Source organism: Plecotus auritus (genome assembly GCF_963455305.1).
Source record: "Plecotus auritus genome assembly, chromosome: 2".
Classification (NCBI taxonomy): domain Eukaryota; kingdom Metazoa; phylum Chordata; class Mammalia; order Chiroptera; family Vespertilionidae; genus Plecotus; species Plecotus auritus.
In genome coordinates, this window is record NC_137771.1 from 113701278 (window position 1) to 113721810 (window position 20533).

Below are 20533 nucleotides of genomic sequence, written 5' to 3' on the forward strand. Positions count from 1 at the left end.
AGTGAGGAGACATTAATCCAAGCTACCATTAGTTGTCACTTAAATTACTTTAGTAACCTACTAATTGGTCTGTGAGCATCCTCTCCAACCTTCTTGCCACACTTATCTTTTACCAGTGTAGTCTCTCCTAATAAACTTTTATCAGATAATTTGCTAATAGAACAGAGTCTAAAATCTTTAACATGGCCCACAGGCCCCATTCATTCTCATCTGGTACCACATTCTTCCTCACTTTCTGAACTTTAATCACTGGCCTTTTTCAAGTAACTTGAGATTGTCATGTCTCCTTTTCTCCCATCAGAGAACTTTTGCAAATGTTAGTACCTCAGTCTGAAACATTCTTCCTTCTGCTCCTACTTATTCTTTATATATTAAATCCCCATCACTATTTCATTCCCTGACCAAGTCAAATATCCCTATCTTAGCCCTTTGTCTATTTCCTTTAAAGAATTTTCATGTTTGAAATCTTTTGCTTGTGTCATTATTGAATTAACAGCTATTCTTTAACTAAACTATAAGCTTTAAGAGGGGGAACTATACTTTTGGCATATAGAGGGGACTCAAAAATATTAAATTAATATAACAATGAATTAATGAATGAATTAATGGGAAGCATTTGAATCTGGTTAGGTTTTCTCAGTACAGTAAAAGTGAACAGTTAAATCCTGTCTTCTGAGAGGGTAGTGGGGCAAAGGGAAAGCAATGATGCACAGAGAAGCCAACTAATTTAGCTGCATTCTTTTCATTAAAAATGTCACTGAACAATGAAAGTCTCTCTAGTCTCTCATGGACTCATGTTTGGTGGTAAAGCAAAAATTAGAACATAGAAGACACATAAAGGTCAATTTCACCTTTACCGAGGAAGGGGCAGATGGATATGTCATAGTGTGCTAATTCAGGAGTAAAGTACTACAGCAGGTTTTACTTAATAAAATAGCCAATTTAAAAATGTGTGCCATAGTGTAAGAAGGATTTCTACCTTTAAGGAGTCTCTTTATCTTTAGATGTTATGTAGCTACTAGAGGCCTGGTGCACGAAATTCGTGCACGGGGGAGAGGGGTGTCCCTCAGCCCAGCCTGCACCCTCTCCAATCTGGGACCTTTTGAGGGATGTCTGACTGACCGTTTAAGCCCAATCCCAGTGGGATCAGGCTTAAATGGGCAGTCGGACATCCCTCTCACAATCCAGGACTGCTGGCTCCCAACTGCTCGCCTGCCTGCCTTCCTGATTGCCCCTAACTGCTTCTGCCTGCCAGCCTGATCACCCCCTAACCACTCCCCTGCCAGCCTATTTGCCCCTAACTGCCCTCCCCTGCAGGCCTGGTCCCCCCGAACTGCTCTCCCCTGCAGGCCTGGGTCCCTCCCAACTGCCTTTCCCTGCAGGCCTGTTCGCCCCCAACTTCCCTCCTCTGCCGGCTTGGTCAACCCTAACTGTCCTCCCCTGCAGGCTTGTTCGCCCCCAACTGCCCTCCCTTGAAGGCCTGGTACCTCACAACTGCCCTTCCCTGCTGGCCTTATTGCCGACAACTGCCCTCCCCTGCTGGCCATCTTGTGGTGGCCATCTTGTGTCCACATGGGGGCAGGATCTTTGACCACATGGGGGCAGCCATCTTGTGTGTTGGAGTGATGGTCAATCTGCATATTACTCTTTTATTAGATAGGATATAAGCCTGGTGCACGGGTGGGGGCCAGATGGTTTGCCCTGAAGGGTGTCCCGAATCAGGGTGGGGGTTCCCTTGGGGCATGGGGGGGCCTGGGAGAGTGGCCTGTGGTAGTTTGCAGGCCGGCCACGCCCCCTGGTGACCCAAGTGGAGGCCCTGGTATCTGGGATTTATTTATCTTCTACAATTGAAACTTTGTAGCCTGGAGTGGAGCCAAGCCTTCCGCTTGCTCCTTGGCAGCAGCCATTTTTTTTTTTTTTACTTATGTATCTTCTATAATTGAAACTTTGTAGCCTTAAGTGAGGCCTGGGCCGGCCAGGGTGTGCGGAAAGCTTGGCTCCCTCCTTCACCTGGGGCAACCCTAGCCTCCTGCTCTTTCCAGCTCCGTGGCTGCCGCCATTTCTGTTTGGGTTTATGTATCTTCTATCATTGAAACTTTGTAGCCTTGAGTGGAGGCTTAGGCCAGCAAGGGCAGGCGGAACGCTTGGCTTCCTCCATTGCCAGGGAAACCAAAGCCTCCTTCCTGCTCTCTGTGGCTGTAGCCATCTTGGTTGGGTTTATTTGCATATTTTCTCCTGATTGGCCTGTGGGCGTGGCTTATGGGCGTGGCTTGTGGGTGTAGCGGAGTGATGGTTAATTTGCATATTAGCCTTTTATTAGAAAGTATTTTCACTTCATTTTAGGGTTCATTTGCATAGTTTTTAAAAATCCAAAAGAGATTGTAATTTTAGAATGCGCCATGTATAAGTGGTATTTTTTCCTCCTATTCTTGCCTCACTGTGAAAGTTTCAATCACTGCTTTTATGACATCAGCAACAAAAATATTTCATCTTAGAACTCCAAAGTAAAAGACAAGAAGAAGATATGAAAACAGGATCATCCTTAGGAAAAACATTTGGGATCTGAGCAGGTCTTGCACATACTGCCAGATTTTCCTTTGTTTTCATATCATTCTGTTACCCTATTAGGAAATGTTAGCTATTTTCCTCCATTTTATTAGTTAACTAAAGGTCCCATGCATGAAATTCGTGCATGGGTAAGGTTCCTAGGCCTGGCCGGCGACCAGGGTTGATCGGGGTCCCCGGCCACTGGCCAGGGTCTCCCCTCCCCAGCTGCTGGTTGCCAGCCAGGGCCTTCCTCCATTCCATGTCACCCCCTGGTTGTCAGTGCACATCATAGCAAGTGATTGAACTCCGCATGTTAGCCTTTTATATATATAGATATGCATCAACTTTTAAAATGACATTTCATTTAGCTTGTTATAAATTATCATAAATCACACACATTATGGTTAAAATAGATAAGGGGAAATGGAGAAAATATTGGGTTCTTAACTACCAACACAGCTCTGCAAAGTAGCAAATGGAAGAACTGAGGAGGGTCAGAAAAACTAAATGTTTATGTTTATTCCTAAGCATCTTAATTTTTTTGTTGAAATGGTAAATGGGATTTTTTTTCATTTCTCTTTATGAGAGTTCATTATTGGTGTATAAAAATGCCAGAGATTTTTTGGTGTTAATTTTGTATCCTGTTACATTGCTGAATTCACTTATTAAATCTAGTAGTTTTTTATGGACTCTTTAGGGTTTTCTATGTACAATATGCCACTAGAAAAAATTGATTTCATCTATCTTCCTTCTCATCTTTAAACATATTATTTAACCAGCTTTTAGCTTTTCCAAAATAAAGTCTTACTACAATAAGATTAATTAATGAATTTTAAAAAAAGACTACTTATAAAAAGAACATTTTAGAATCCAGTTTTTTTGATTAGTAACCAGATTTGGTACCAAAAAAAATCAAAGTGCTCTTTAAACATTGAATTTTCATCAGTGATGCTGCAAGCCTTAGTTCTCATCTTTCATGCTTACTCATGTAATAACTTCAAAGGAATCAAATGAAAGGATGGTAATCTCTCAAAGCAACATTGTGCTAGGGCCAGTAATTTCATTTTAAGCTATCATGCATTTACAACCAAATAATTACTTTAATATACTATACTTTATTAAATATAATAATTAACATTTTGTTACAAATTAGTAAATACTCAAACCATTCAGAAATGAAATCCAAGCCCAAGGGTTTCTAAAAAAAAAAATGAAAAAGAATTAGGGTCAAATGTCAACATCTTCAAGAGAAAGAGATAATTTAAACTTGTCTTTTACTTACAGAAATATGTTCTGCATATTTCTTGTTTTGTCATCTTGATTGTTATAATCCAGCCAGTGAATGTTCAAAGAACATAAAATCCTACAAATAAGTATTCTGAGTATGAGTGGTGAATTTACAAAAGGCAACAATTTAAAACCAAGAGTTTCACATATAATCTTTGATCACATAAAGCAATTTATCTTTCCTAGTGGTGCTCCAGTAACATGTGATTTATCAGTAGAAGAAAAATAAAAAATAATTTGTAAGCTTCATGACACTTGTATGTCTAATTTTTCAGAGCAAAAATAAGTTGAAAACCTTATCTGAATCAGCAAGGTATCATCAGTAAAAATTTGGGTGATCAAAACTTTGTAAAATTAGATTGTAGAGCATTCTGAGTCAGTGCAGAAAGCTATAATAGAACTGACTTTTGAACAAGAATTAGTCATATCATCATCTACTTTGTGGTCAGTAACTATCATCTGAGGAAGTACTGAAAACTATACCAGAAGGAACTTTAGAGGCAAAAGGTTAGAACTATGGGTTGTGGAGTGGTAGCCTTGAACCACAGGAGAACAAAAATTAGGATGTACTTAAGAATTTTGCTGTTCAGATCAAGAAATTTCCTCACACTAACAGCTTTTTAAAGATCTCTTACAACAAGGTCATAAAATGGAGACAGCATTTAAAAATTAATAACATAATTATTCCTATCAATTTATAAGTCAGTAATTTATGTTGGTACTACAGGTGAGAAAATGTTTTAAAAGCTATGTTGGCAAAAAGTGTAAATGTTTTATAATATTATGGTACAAAGGAAAAAAGGAAGGAAGCCACTGGGTGTTCTCTGTAGTATCTTTCTCACTCAAGACACTGGAGTTCAAAATTATCTTTTAGATGATTGGGATATTATCTAGGTCAGTGCTTCTCCAACTTATAGTGTATAGAGAATTACTGATAGTACATTTTTGCCATCCCATCCACCAGTTACATATAAGAGGTGGTGGAGACAGATTAAAGATGATCTCTTTTTTGATATAAACATTAAGTATAGTGATTATCAATAATGCCAAATTGAAGTTTTGGAAAGGGGGTATGTATATATATATATATATATAACAATGAATTAATGAATTATATATATATATATATATATATATATATATATATAATTTATTTTTTAATTTTTTTAATTCTACATTCTATTTTTATTTTATTATTATTTTTATCATTATTTTACCCTATCTTATTTTTTTCCTTTATGCCAACCCTTTCTTCCTCATTTCCCTCTTTTTCATTTTGTTTCTCTTCTCCTGTTCCTGCATTAGTTTTTCTCTCTCCTTTCTTTTTACTCCTTCTTAAAAATTTATCTGCTTTATTGATGCATTACTATTATAGTAGTCTCTCTTGGCTTACTCATATATCTAATTTCCGCTCCCCTGCTTCAAGTCCACACACCCTTCCCTTTTCTCTTTCTTCACTAGCCAATTTCTTTTCTGGTTGTTGTTGTTTGTTTGATTGTTTGTTAGTTTGTTTTTGTTTTCTATTTTATGCTTTTTTTTTGTTTCATCTCCTTGCTTCTTTTCTTTTTCTGCTAAGAGAAGACCAGGCCCCTCCTAGTTTCACTCACCAAACTCAGGCTTATCTGCTCCCTACTCTATTCTCCTTTTCCAAAAATAAAGGAATATATAGATAGATAGATAGATGAAAGAAAGGAGAAATCTTTTTTTAATTGAGTATTTCATTTTTTACTTTTCTTCCTATACACACATTCACTTTTTACCTACTCTAAACTGAATTGTGACCATTCCCCCATTCATTCAATTCTTTTACCTTACCTTCTGGAAATAAGCTCTGCCTCTTCAGGTTCAGCTCCCCTTTTATTCTGCATGTTTGCTGTTTGCATTTTTTTGGTTTAGTTGTTGGTTGTGTGGAGCTTTACCCCCATATATGTATATATTTTCCCCTTCTTTTTTCATCTTTTTCTTTTCTCTCTTACCTTTTTTCTTTTTCTCAATATCATTTTTGCATGCTTTTCTCTCCCCTAATTCTCTTTTCTCTGGTGGTCACCTTTATTTGGGTTTATTGGTGTAGTGGATACACTCGTGTTTTGTTCCCCATGTGTCATGTCTTGTCAAGTTGTATTTTGTGCCTTTGATTAATATGGTAGAGAGTGAGCAACATAAACAGACACCCAAAAAGGAGAAAACATGGGAAGACAAAGAAACAGCCCCCATATGAAAGATAAAGAGGAATCACCAGAAAAGGAAGTAAATGAAATGGAGTCGATCAATTTGTCAGAGAAAGAATTCAGAGCAATGGTCATAAGAACGCTAAAAAGGATGGAAGACAAATTCAACAACATGTGTAAGAATCATCAGGACATGAAGACGAATCAAGAAGAAATGAAGAATAACATTGCTGCAATGAAGAACACAATAGAAAGCATCAACAGTAGACTAGAAGAAGCTGAAGACCACATCAGTGAGTTAGAATACAAGGTAAGAAAAAACACCCAAGCAGAGCAGTAACTGGACAAAAAACTTAAAAAACAGGAGGAGAGCCTAAGGCAGCCGTGGGCAAACTACGGCCCGCGGGCCAGATCCGGCCTGTTTAGCTGTTCTATCCGGCCCACAGAGCCGAAAGAGCGGAGGGTTCTCTTGCTCTCCCCTCCACTCCTTTACTTTGAATTTATATTAGTTCACACAAACACTCCATCCATGCTTTTGTTCCAGTTTAAGAACCTATTGTGGCCCTCGAGTCAAAAAGTTTGCCTACCCCTGGCCTAAGGGATCTTTGGAACAACATGAAGTGAAACAATATTCTCATAATAGGGGTACCTGAAGGAGAGGAAACTGAGCAAGGAATAGAAAACCTGCTTGAAGAAATAATGGCAGAAAACTTCCTTGATATTGGAAAGAAAACCCCACACAAGTCCAGGAAGCTCACAGAGTCCCTAACAAGATGAACCCAAAAAGACTGACACCAAGACACATCATAATTAAACTGGCAAATATCAATGACAAAGTAAGAATCTTAAAGGCTGCCAAAGAGACAGAAAGTTACCTCCAAGGGATCTCCCTTTAGTCTATCAACTGATTTCTCAACAGAAACACATCAGGCCAGTAGGCAATGGAATGAAATATACAAAGGTATGCAAAGCAAGGGACTGAATCCAAGAATACTATAGCTAGCAAGGCTATCATTCAAAATTGAAGGGGAAATCGGGAGCTTTGCAGGCAAAAAAGGGCTAAGGTAGTTCATTACCACCAAACCAGTGATGCAAGAAATGCTAAAGGGACTGCAGTGAAAAGAAAAAATAAGAAGGGAAGAAGGAACACAGGCATAAAAATTATAATTCATAAAAAAGCAATTCAACAAGAAAATATAACTCTGGTAAACATATATGCAGCCCATACAAGAGCACTCAAATACATAAAAAAATTTTGGAAGTTATCAATGGAGAGATCGATAGAAACACAGTCATAGTAGGGGACTTTAATACCCCATTGACACCACTGGATAAATCCTCTAAACAAAAAATAAGCAAAGAAATAGCAGTCCTAAATGACTCACTAGAGTAGATGGACTTAATTGACATCTTGAGAACATTTCACCTCAAAGCTACAGAATAAACATTCTTCTCAAGTGTACATGGGCCATTTTCAAAGATAGACCACATATTGGGACACAGGCAAAGTCTCTTCAAATTCAAGAAGATAGAAATCATATCAAGCATCTTCTCAGACCACAATAGTATAAAATTAGAAGTCAACTAAAATAAAAACAATGAAAAAAAATTAAACAATTGGAGGCTAAATAGCATGCTATTACACAATGATTGGGTTACCAAAACCATCAAAGAAGAAATGAAAAGCATCCTGGTAAGAAACGACAATGAAAACACAATGATAAAAAATCTATGGGACACAGTGAAAACAGTCTTGAGAGGGAAGTTCATAGCTCTATAGGCCTCCCTCAAAAAAAGAAAAAAAAGAAAAAATGGTAACAAATTATCTAACCCTACATCTCAAAGAATTAGAAAGAGAGCAACAAGAAAAGCACAAAATAAGCAGAAAGAAGGAAATAGTAAAGATCAAGGAGGAAATAATTGACATAGAGACCCCCCCAAAAAAACAAAAAAAAACCACACAACAAAAACAAACAAACAATAACAACAACAAAAAACACACAACACAAAATATCAATAAAACCAAGAGCTGGTTCTTTAAAAGGATAAACAAGATGGATGAACCTGTTGCCAGGCACACCTAGAAGCAAAGAGGGAGGACCCAAATAAACAAAATCAGAAACAAAAGAGGTGAAGTAATAATCGACCCCACATAAATACAAAGGATTATGAAAAATTTCTATGAACAACTCTACTCCAACAAACTGGACAATCTATAAGATATGGACATATTCTTAGAAAAATACAAGCTCCCAAAATTCAATCAGGAAGAATGAATAAACCTGAAGAGGCTGATAACTACCAAAGAAATTGATGCAGTAATCAAAAATCTTTCAGCAAACAAAAGCCCTGATCTGGATGGCTTTACAGGGGAGTTCTACCAAGCATTCAAAGAAGAACTAAAACCTATCCTCCTCAGACTATTCCAAAAAAATTCAAGAGGAAGGCACACTTTCAAGCTCTTTCTATGAAGCCAGCATTACCCTAGTTCCAAAACCAGATAAAGACACTGCAAAAAAAGAGAACTACAGGCCAATAACCTTGATGAACATAGATGCTAAAGTCATCAACAAAATTCTAACAAAGTGGATCCAGCATTATATTAGAAAGATCATACTCCATGAGCAAGTGGGATTTATTCCAGGGATGCAAGAATGATACAAATTCCACAAATTAATAAATGTGATACATTCCAAAAACAAATTGAGAGACAAAAATCACATAATTATATCCATTGATGCAAAAAAAACAATGGACCAAATCCAACACCCTTTCTGGATAAAAACTCTCAGCAAAGTGGAAATAGAGGAATCATGTCAACATAATAAAAAGCCTTATATGACAAACCTATAGCCAACATCATACTCAATGGGCAAAAACTAAATATATTTCCCCTTAGAACAAGAACAAGACAGGGATGCCCACTTTCACCACTACTGTTCAATATAGTACTGGAAGTGCTAGCCATAGCAATCAGACAAGAAGAAGAAATAAAAGGCATCCAAATTTGAAAGGAAGAAGAAAACTGTCATTATTTGCAGATGACATGATACTGTACATAAAAAACCCCAAAGACTCCACCAAAAACTACTAGATTTAATAAATGAATTTGACAATGTAGCAGAATACAAAATTAACACCCAGAAATCTATGGCTTTTTTATACACCAATAATGAACTCACAGAAAGAGAAACTAAAAGAACAACCCCATTCACAATTGCACCAAAAAAATTAAGATACCTAGGAATAAGGAGATAAAAGACATATACTCGAAAAACTACAGGACATTGAAAAAAGAGATAGAGGAAGACATAAACAAATGGAAGAACAAACCGTGTACATGGATTGGTAGAGTCGACATCATTAAAATGTTCATACTACCCAAAGCAATTTATAGATTCAATGAATCCCCATTAAAATAGCAATGGAATATTTCAAAGACCCAGAACAAACTCTCCAAAAATTCACCTGGAATAAAAAAAAGACCCCAAATAGCCACAGCAATCTTGAGAAAGAAGAACAAAGTTGGAGGGATCATAATATCAGATATCAAGCTAATTACAAAGCCATGGTTCTCAAAACTGCCTGATTGTAGTGGGGTCTCTCTTTTCTGCGTCCAGTGCAGCTAGTGAGCGGTCCAGTTCCTGAGTTGGGGCCGCTGGGGATTGAGAAAAATGAAAGAAAGAGACAAGACACAGAGATAGAAGGAAAAAGCTGGGGCTGGGTGGGACCGCTGCCCTCTTCTGATGGAGAGACAGTGACCCAAAGCCAATGCAGTGTGTTTATTTTATACCCCCAAATACCAGGAAGTTTTCTTATTCGTTCCTGGTGCTTGGCTGGATTTACATAATGAAACCCACCCCCTAGAACCTGGGCTGAAATGAAGGTCAAGCTGATAACACTTCTGCCTTTTGGCAGAATGTGTTTCCAGGGTGTGGCTTTGCCAACTGCCCTGGATTCAGCTGACAATTTAAAGAAATGCCCAGGCGCTCTCTACACCTGGTATTGGTACAAGAACAGACATATAGACCAATGGAACAGAACAGATAACCCAGAAATAGACCCAAGCATTATACTCAAATAATATTTGACAAAGGAAGAAAGAGCATACAGTGGACTCATGACAGTCTCTTCAATAAATGGTGTTGGAATATTTAGTCAAATACATGGAAGACAATGAAACTAGATCACCAACTTACACCATCTAAAAAAACAAACTCAAAATGGTTAAAGGACTTAAATGTAAGTCGGGAAACCATAAAAATTTTAGAAGACTCCATAGGCAGCAAAATATCAGACATATTTAGTAGAAATATCTTCACTGATACCACTCCTAGGGCAAGGTTAACTAAAGAGAAAATAAACAAATGGGACTACATCAAAATAAAAAGCTTCTGCACAGCAAAAGACACCATCAACAAAACAACAAGAAAGTCCACTGCATTTGAGAACATATTTGCCAACACTATTTCAGATAAGGGTTTAATCTCCAACATTTACAGGGAACTCATAGACCTTAACAAAAGAATGATAAACAATCCAATCAAAAAATGGGCAAAGGACCTAAATAGATCCTTTTCAAAAGAGGACATACAGAAAGCTGAGAGACATATGAAAACATGCTCAAAGTCACTAATCATCCTAGAGATACAAATCAAAACAACAATGAGGTACCATCTCACACCTGTCAGAATGGCTATCGTCAACAAATCAACAAATGACAAGTGCTGGCAAGGATGTGGGGAAAAAGGAACCCTCGTGCAATGCCGGTGGGAATGCAGACTGGTGCACCCACTGTGGAAAATAATACGCAGTTTCCCCAAAAAGTTAAGAATGGAACTCCCATTTCACCCAGTAATCCCACTTCTAGGACTATATCCCAAGAAACATGAAATACCAATCAGAAAGGATATATGCACCCCTATGTTTATAGCAGCACAATTTACTATAGCTAAGATCTGGAAACTGCCTTAGTGGCTATCAGCAGATGAGTGGATTAAAAAACTGTGGTACATCTACACAATGGAATACTACACTGCTATAAAAATGAAGGAACTTTACCATCTGCAACAGCATGGATGGAACTGGAGAGCATTATGTTAAGTGAAATAAGCCAGTCAGAGAAAGATAAATATCACATGATCCCACTCATATCTGGGATATAATGATCAACATAAACTGATGAACAAAAATAGATTCAGAGACAAGGTAGCATCAAACAGACCATCCAACCTCAGAGAGAAGGCAGCGGAGGGGCGGGGAAGAGGATTAGAGATCAACCAAAGGACTTGTAGGCATGCATATTAGCATAACCAATGGATGCAGACACTGGGATGGTGGGAGCTTGCCCTCAGGGGTGGCTGGGGGGGTGGTCAATCAGGAAAAAAGGAGACATGTAATACTTTAAACAATAAATATATAAATTAAAAAATAATGAAAAATAAAAAGCCCTGTCAAGTGGCAAGAGAAGAATAGGGAATGAAAAATATATTGGGTGTCAGGCAAGATTGGCTGTATTTGTTATTTGTTTAGATAACAATGGGAATTGAGGGTGACTACTTAGTAAGTATAAAAACATAGTGGTCTACATATAAAAATTCTACCTTCTTCCAATGGTAGGGAACCAATAAGTGAAGTTAAAGTAACTCCTCTGAAATTTATGAAGAAAATACTCTCTTTATCTGTAATAATAGAAGGCCTAATAGGCTAATTAGACCGGATGTTCTTCCAGATGACCTTCCAGATGAAGCCAGGGCAGCAAGGGAAGCAGGGTCCCAGGTGCCTGCCAATGGCTGGAAGAAAGCCCGGGTCTCAGGTGTCAGAAGGAAGTGGTGCCAGCAGCCAGGGGGAGGAAGGCCTTCTCTTACACAAAATTCATACATCGGGCCTCTAGTATATCTATATATCTATATATCTATGTATATCTATTATTCTATATATATCTATATATCTATTTTCTATATTTCTATATATCCATATATCTATATATGTCTATATCAAAAGATATTTATCTATATATCTATATCTATATCTATATCTATATCTATATCTATATCTATATCTATATCTATATCTATATCTATATCTATCTACATATCTATCATTTGTCTGTATCTGTATCTATATTTATATATATACTAGAGGCCCAGTGCATGAAATTCATGCACGGGGAGGGGTGTCCCTCAGTCCAGCCTGCACCCTCTCACAATCCGGGACTGCTGGCTCCCAACTGCTCGCCTGCCTGCCTTCCTGATTTCCCCTAACTGCTTCTGCCTGCCAGCCTGATTGATGTCTAACTGCTCCCCTGCCAGCCTGTTTGCCCCTAACTGCCTTCCCCTGCAGACCTGGTCACCCCTAAGTGCCCTCCTCTGCAGGCCTGGTCACCCCCAACTGCCCTCCCCTGCTGGCCACCTTGTGGTGGCCATCTTGTGTCCACATGGGGGCAGCCATCTTGTGTGTTGGAGTGATGGTCAATTTGCATATTACCCTTTTATTAGATAGGATATTTATAACTATATCTAATCTATACCCATATCATCTATAATCTATCTATATAAATTCATTAAATGAAGTCATTAGAAAATTATTTTTAGTTCATGTATTTCCTAAGTGTCTTTAGAAGAGACTGAGAAAATAGGGTCTGTTATTTTTTCCACAGCAGCACACATTAATATAACCATATGATTTACATTCATAAAACCCAGAACAACAAAATACGAGAGTTAGAATGTAGGATTATTTATTTTTAAAATTTATCTTTATTGTTGAAAGTATTATAGATTCCCCCCTTTCCCCCATTGACCACTTCAACTCCACATGTAGGTTTATTTTTATTTTATTTATTTTTGTTGGTTAGTTAATTCATTTATTATTTTTAAAGTATTACATATGTCTCTTTTTTCCCCATCAACCCATCCCTGGCCACTCCCACCCCACAGGACAAGCCCCCATCAACTCAGTGTCCATGTCCATTGGTTATGCTAATATGCATGCATACAAGTCCTTCGGATGATCTCTTAACCACCCCCCTCCCCTGCCTTCCCTCTGAGGTTTGCAAGTCTGTTCAGTGTTTCTCTGTCTCTGGATCTATCTTTGTTAATCAGTTTATGTTGTTCACTAGAGGCTCAGTGCACAAAATTTGTGCACTTGGCGGGGGTTCCCTCAGCCCAGCCTGCACCCTTTCACAGTACAGGAGCCCTTGGGGGATGTGCAATTGACATCCTTAGCGCTGCTGTGGAGGTGAGAGAGGCTCCCACCACTGCAGCTGTGCTCGCCAGCCATGAGCCAGGCTTCTGGCTAAGCTGCACTCCCCCTTTGGGAGTGCACTGATCACTAGGGGGCAGCTCCTGCATTGAGCATCTAGCCCCTGGTGGTCAGTGCACATCATAGTGAACAGTTGTTCTGCCATTCAGTCAATTTGAATATTAGCCTTTTATTATATAGGATGGTCTTTGGTTGATTACCTCCCACCCACCCACCCATGATTGTGGCTGGGGAGGGACGTGGGAGGTTGGCCAGCTGGAAAGGGACTGCAGGAGGGCTCAGGGCATGTCTGGCCTGTCTCGTACAGTCCCAAGTGGCCGGTCCCCAGCAGCAATCTAACCTACTGGTTGGAGTGTCTGCCCCCTGGTGGTCAGTGTATGTCATAGCGAGTAGTTGAGTGGCCTTAACATATCATTAGCATATTACCCTTTGATTGCTTGAATGGATGACTGGACAACCAAAAACTTAGCATATTAGGCTTTTCTTATATCTATAATGATAATAAAAGCATAATATGCTAATTAGACCAGACAGCCAAACAACCTTCTGGACGTCATTCTGATGTCTTTCCAGATGAAGCTGCAGTGGAGTGGTCTGAGGCAGAGGTGGTTAGGGGCGATCAGGCAGGCAGGTGAGTGGTTAGGGAAAATCAGGCAGGCAGGTGAGCTATTAGGGGCAATCAGACAGGTAGGCAGAGTGGTTAGGAGCAATCAGGCAGGTACGTGAGTTGTTAGGAGCCAGCGGTTCTGGATTGTGAGAGGGATGTCCAAGTGCCAGTTTAGGCCCAATACCTGTGGGCCTAAACTGGCAGTTGGACATCCCCCAATGGGCCCCAGATTGCAAGAGGGTGCAGGCAAGACTGAGGAACCCTCCTCCCATGCACGAATTTTGTGCACCGGGCCTCTAGTAGGATTATCCCATCTAATAAAAGGGTAATATGCAAATTAACCATCACTCCACTACACCAACAAGCCATGCCCACAAGCCACACCCACCAGCCAATCAGGAATGAATATGCAAATAAACCCAACCAAGATGGCTATGGCCACAGAGAGCAGGAGGGAGGCTTGGGTTTCCCCGGTGATGGAGGAAGCCAAGCTTTCCACCTGCCCTCGCCAGCCTAGGCCTCCACTCAAGGCTACAAAGTTTCAATGATAGAAGATACATAAACCCAAACAGAAATGGCAGCGGCAGCCACAGAGCTGGAAAGAGCAGGAGGCTAGGCTTGCCCCCGGTGAAGGAGGAAGCCAAGCTTTCTGCACACCCTGGCCAGCCCAGGCCTTGCTTAAGGCTACAAAGTTTCAATTATAGAAGATACATAAATCCCAATTGAAATGGCTGCCACCACAGAGCAAGCAGAAGGCTTGTCTCCACTCCAGGCTACAAAGTTTCAATAGTAGAAGATAAATAAACCCCCAGATACCAGGGCCTCCGCTTGGGTCACCGGGGGGCGTGGCCGGCCTGCAAACCACCACTGGCCCCTCGCCCAGGCTGCCCCATGCCCCAAGGGAACCCCCACCCTGATCCGGGACACCCTTCAGAGCAAACCAGCTGGCCCCCACCCATGCACCAGGCCTCTATCCTATCTAATAAAAGAGTAATATGCAGATTGACCATCACTCAAACACACAAGATGGCTGCCCCCATGTGGACACAAGATGGCCACCACAAGATGGCCAGCAAGGGAGGGCAGTTGGGAAGGACCAGGCCTGCAAGGGAGGGCAGTTGTGGGCAATCAGGCCAGCAGGAGAGGGCAGTTAGGGGTGACCAAGCCGACAGAGGAGGGAAGTTGGGGGCCACCAGGCCTGCAAGGAAAGGCAGTTGGGCGGGACCCAGGCCTGCAGGGGAGGGCAGTTAGGGGTAACCAGGCCTGGAGGGGAGCGGAGTTAGGGGCAAACAGGCTGGCAGGGGAGTGGTTAGGGGGTGATCAGGCTGGCAGGCAGAAGCAGTTAGGGGCAATCAGGAAGGCAGGCAGGCTAGCAGTTGGGAGCCAGCAGTCCTGGATTGTGAGAGGGATGTCTGACTGTCCGTTAAACGGGCAGTAGGACATCCCTCGAGGGGTTCCAGATTGGAGAGGGTGCAGGCTGGGCTGAGGGACACCCCTCTCCCCCGTGCATGAATTTCGTGCACTGGGCCTCTAGTATTCTATAAATGAATGAGATCATGCAATATTTATCTTTCTTCAACTGGCTTGTTTTGCTTAGCATAATGCTGGCAGGTCCATCCATGCTGTTGCAAATAGTAAAAGTTGCTTCTTTTTTCTAGCAGTGTAGTATTCCATTCTGTAGATGTATCACAATTTTTTAATCCATCTGCAGATGGACACTTAGGCTGTTTCCAAATCTTGGCTGTTGTGAATTGTGCTGCTATGAACATAGGAGTGCATATATCCTTTATGATTGGTGTTTCTATTTTCTTGAGATATTTTTCTAGAAGTGGGATTACTGGATCAAATGACAGTTCCATTTTTAACTTTGTGAGATAACACCATACTGTTTTCCACAGTGGGTGCACCAGTCTGCATTCCAACCATCAGTGCACAAAGGTTCCTTTTTCTCCGCATCCTCGCCAGCACTTGTTGTTTGTTGATTTGCAGATGATAGCCATTTTGACAGGTGTGAGATGGTACCTCATTGTTGTTTTGATTTGCATTTCTTGGATGATTAGTGACTTTGAGCATGTTTTCATATGTATTTCGGCCTTCTGTATGTCCTCTTTTGAAAATGACTTTTAGGTCTTTTACCCATTTTTGATTGGATTGTTTATCTTCCCTTTGTTAACTTGTATCTTCCTTTTGTTAAGTTCCCTATAAATTTTGGAGATTAAACCCTACCAGAGATAACATTGGCAAATATGTCCTCCCATGCAGTGGGCTCCCTCCCTCCCTCCCTCCCTCCCTCCCTTCTTTCCTTCCTTCCTTCCTTCCTCCCTCCCTCCCTCCCTCCCTTCTTTCCTTCCTTCCTCCCTCCCTCCCTCCCTCCCTTCTTTCCTTCCTTCCTCCCTCCCCCCCTCCCTCCCACCCTTCCTTCCTTCCTTCCTTCCTTCCTTCCTTCCTTCCTTCCTTCCTTCCTTCCTTCTTTCTTTGTCTTTCTTTCTTTCATGGTTTCTGTTGCTGTGTGGAAGTTTTTATTTTGATGTAGTCCAATTTGTTTATTTTCTCTTTAGTTTCCATTGCCCTAGGAGCTGTATCACTAAAGATTGCTATGACATATGTCTGATATTTTACTACCTATGGAGTCTTCTAAGATTTTTATGGTTTCCCATCTTATGTTGAAGTCCTTTATCCACTTTGAATTTATTTTTGTGTATGGTGTAAGTTGGTGGTCTAGTTTCACTTTTTTGCATGTATCTGACCAATTTTCCTAACACCATTGATTGAAGAGACTGTATTGACTCCATTGTATGCTCTTGCCACCTTTGTCAAATATTATTTGAGCATAATGGCTTGGATGTATTTATGGGGTCTCTGTGCTGTTCCATTGATCTATATGCCTCTTGTGCTAGTACCAGGCTCTTTTCATTATGGTGGGTTTGTAGTATAACTTGAAATCTCCTATTGTAATTCCTCCATCTTTTTTTTCTCCCTAAAATTGCTTCAGCTATTTGGGGTCTTTTTTCATTGCATTTAAATTTTTGGAGTTTTGTTCTAGGTCTGTGAAATATGCTGTTGGTATTTTAATAGGGATTGCATTGAATCTGTAGATTGCTTTTGGTAGTATGGACATTTTAATGATGTTGATTCTACCAATCCATGAATACAGTATATTCTTCCAATTGTTTATATCTCCTTCTATCTCTTTTTTCAGTGTCCTGTAGTTTTCCAAGTACAGGTATTTGGCCTCCTTCGTTAAGTTTAGTCCTAACTGTTAATTTTTTTGTTACAATGGTAAATGGGATTGTTTGTGTAGTTTTTCTTTCTGAAAATTACTTATTGGAGTGTATACAAGCCATCGATTTTTGGGTGTTGATTTTGTATCCTGCTACATTGATAAATTCACTTACTTAATTTAATAGTCTTTTTGGTGTAGTCTTTAGGTTATCTATGTACAATATCATGTCATCTGCCAATAATGAGAGTTTTACATCCTTCTTTCCAATTTGGATGCCTTTTATTTCTTCCTCTTTGTCTGATCGCTGTGGCTTGGCCTTCCAGCACTATGTTGAATAAGAGTGGTGAGTGCAGACATCCCTGTCTTGTTCTCGTTCTTATGGGAAATGGCTTTAGTTTTGCCCCATTGAGTATGATGTTGGCTGTATGTTTGTCATATAACACTTTCATTATGTTCAGGTATGATCCCTCTATTTCCACTTTCCTGAGAGTTGTTTTTTTTTTTAAATCAAAAACGTGTGTTGGATTTTATCGAATGCTTTTTTCTGCTTCTCTTGATATGATCATGTGATTTTTGTCTTTCAATTTGTTTATGTGATGTGTCATGTTTATTGATTTGAAAATATTATACCAGCCTTGCATCCCTGGAATAAATCCCACTTGGTCATGGTGTATGATCTTTTCAATATAATGCTGGACATGATTTGCTAATATTTTGTTGAGGATTTTAGCACCTATGTTAATCGGGGATATTGGCCTATAAATCTCTTTATCTGTAGTGTCTTTATCTGGCTTTGGAATTAGGATAGTGGTCACCTCATTAAAAGAGCTTGGAAGTGTTCCTTCCTCATGGATTTTCTGAAATAGGTTGAGGAGCATAGGTGTTCATTCTTTGAATGTTTGGTAAAACTCCCCGGTGAAGCCATCCAGGCTTTGCCTTTTGTTTGCTGGGAGGTTTTATTACTGTTTCTATTTCATCAGTTGTTATTGGCCTATTGATTTTTTCTGATTACTCCTGATTCAGTTTTGGGACATTGTATTTTTCCAGACATTTGTTCATTTCATGGACATTGTCCAGCATGTTGGCATATAGTTGTTCATAGTATTTCCTTACAATCCTTTGTATTTCTGTGGTGTCAGTAGATACTTCTCCACTTTCATTTCTGATTTTACTTATTTGGGTCCTCGCTCTTTGTTTCTGTCAAGTCTAGTTAATGGTATATCAATTTTGTTTATCCTTTCAAAGAACCAGCTCTTGGTTTCATTGAGTTGTTGTGTTGTTTGTTTTTGTCTCTGTGTTATTTACTTTGGCTATGTTTATTATTTCCTTCCCTCTACTTACTCTGGGCTTTTCTCGTTCTCTCTAGTTCTTTAAGGTGTAAGGCTAGTTTGTTGTTGATTTTCTTGTGTTTTTTTTTTGTTTTGTTTGTTTGTTTGTTTTTGAGGTATGCCTGTAGTGCTTTGAACTTGCCTATTAGGACTGCTTTTGCTGTGTCCCAGACATTTTGGGTTGCTGTGTGTTCATTTTCATTTGTTTCCAGGAAGGTTTTTATTTCTTTCTTGATCTCATTGGTAACCCATTCATTGTTTAATAACATGTTAGCTAGCCTCCATGTGTTTGAATGTTTTGGGGTACTTTTACTGTAGTTGATTTTAATTTCATTCCACTGTGATCTGAGAAGATGCTTGATATGATTTCAATCATCTTGAACTTGTAGAAACTTGTTTTGTGTCCTGACATGTGGTCTATCTTTGTGAATGATCCATGTACACTTGAGAAGAATGTATATTCTAAAGCTTTGGGGTGAAATGTTCTATCAATGTCCATTAAATTCATCTGATCCAGTGTGTCCTTTAGAATCACTATTAATAGGTTAAGTTTTTGTCTGGAAGATCTATCCAGTGAAGTCAGCAGGGTGTTAAAGTCCCCTACTATGATTGTATTTTTGTTGATCTCTCCATTAAAGTCCTCTAGAAGGTTTTTATATATTTAGAAGCTCCTATATTGAGTGCATATATGTTTACCAGGGTTATAACCTCTTGTTGGATCGATCCCTTCAGTATTATGAAGTAACTTTGTTGTCTCTTGTGATGGCCTTCATTTTGAAGTCTATTTTGTCGGAAATTAGTATTGCTACTCCATTTTTTTTTCCTTTTCCATTTGCTTCAAAAATGTTTTTTATCCCATCACTCTCATCTTGTGAGTGTCTTTTGTTCTGAGGTGAGTCTCCTGTAGACAGCATATAGTTGGGTCATGTTTTTGTATCCATTCAGCTACCCTGTGCCTTTTGATTGAATCATTTAATCAATTTACATTTAAGGTTATTATTGAGGCCCAGTGCATGAAATTCATGCATGGGGGGGGGGTGTCCCTCAGCCCAGCCTGCACCCTCTCCAATCTGGGACATCCCTCTCACAATCCAGGACTGCTGGCTCCCAACTGCTCACCTGCCTGCCTTCATGATTGCCCCTAACCGGTTCTGCCTGTCAGCCTGATCACCCCCTAACCACTCCCCTGCAAGCCTGTTTACCCCTAACTGCCCTCCCCTGCAGGCCTGGTCACCCCTAACTGCCCTCCCCTGCAGGCCTGGTCACCCATAACTGCCCTCCCCTGCAGGCCAGGTCACCCCTAACTGCCCTCCCCTGCAGGCCTGGGTCCCCCCCAACTGCTCTCCATTGCAGGCCTGGGTCTCCCCCAATTGCCCTTTCCTGCAGGCCTGGTCGCCCCCAACTTCCCTCCTCTGCCGGCCTGGTCACCCCTAACTGCCCTCCCCTGCAGGCTTGATTGCCCCCAACTGCCCTCCCTTGCAGGCCTGGTCCCTCCCAACTGCCCTCCCCTGCTGGCCTGATAACGCACAACTGCCCTCCCTTGCAGACCTGGTCCCTCCCAACTCCTCTCCCCTGCTGGCCATCTTGTGGTGGCCATCTTGTGTCCACATGGGGGCAGCCATCTTTGACCACATGGGGGCATCCATCTTGTGTGTTGGAGTGATGGTCAATTTGCATATTACTCTTTTATTAGATAGGATAGGTACTTATTTATTGCCATTTTAATTCTGTATGACTAAGATTCTCTCTCTGTTTCTTTTTATCATCTTTTTATCATTACAGCAGTCTCTTTAGCATTTCTTCTTAAATGCTCACTTGATCATGATACACTCCCTTAGCCTTTTTTTTTTTTGGCTTGGAGGCTCTTTATTTCACCTTCTATTTTGAATGATAGCCTTGTTGGATGTAGTAATCTTGGTTTCACATCTTTGCTTTCCATTATCTTGAGTACTTCATCCTATTCCCTTCTGGCCTGTAGAGTTTCTGATGAGAGATTAGGTGTCAGCCTTATGGGAGCGCCTTTCTAGGTAACAGTTCTTTTTTTTTTTTCTTGCTGCCTTTAAGATTCACTCTTTGTCTTTAATTTTTGGCATTTTAATTATGATTGAAA

General features: G+C 40.2%; 1 protein-coding gene across 1 annotated transcript in view; it reads right to left on the minus strand.

Moving 5' to 3' along the window:
- Positions 1-3871: 3871 nt before the first annotated feature.
- The window catches only part of PLSCR5 (phospholipid scramblase family member 5), a gene marked incomplete at both ends in the record, with an annotated part of 74497 nt that continues 57835 nt past the window's right edge, over positions 3872-20533 (minus strand). Inside the window, one exon of the mRNA XM_080654661.1 lies at positions 3872-3910. Within this exon, the coding sequence (XP_080510787.1) occupies positions 3872-3910 (39 nt within the window). The remainder of the gene's footprint in view (positions 3911-20533) is intronic.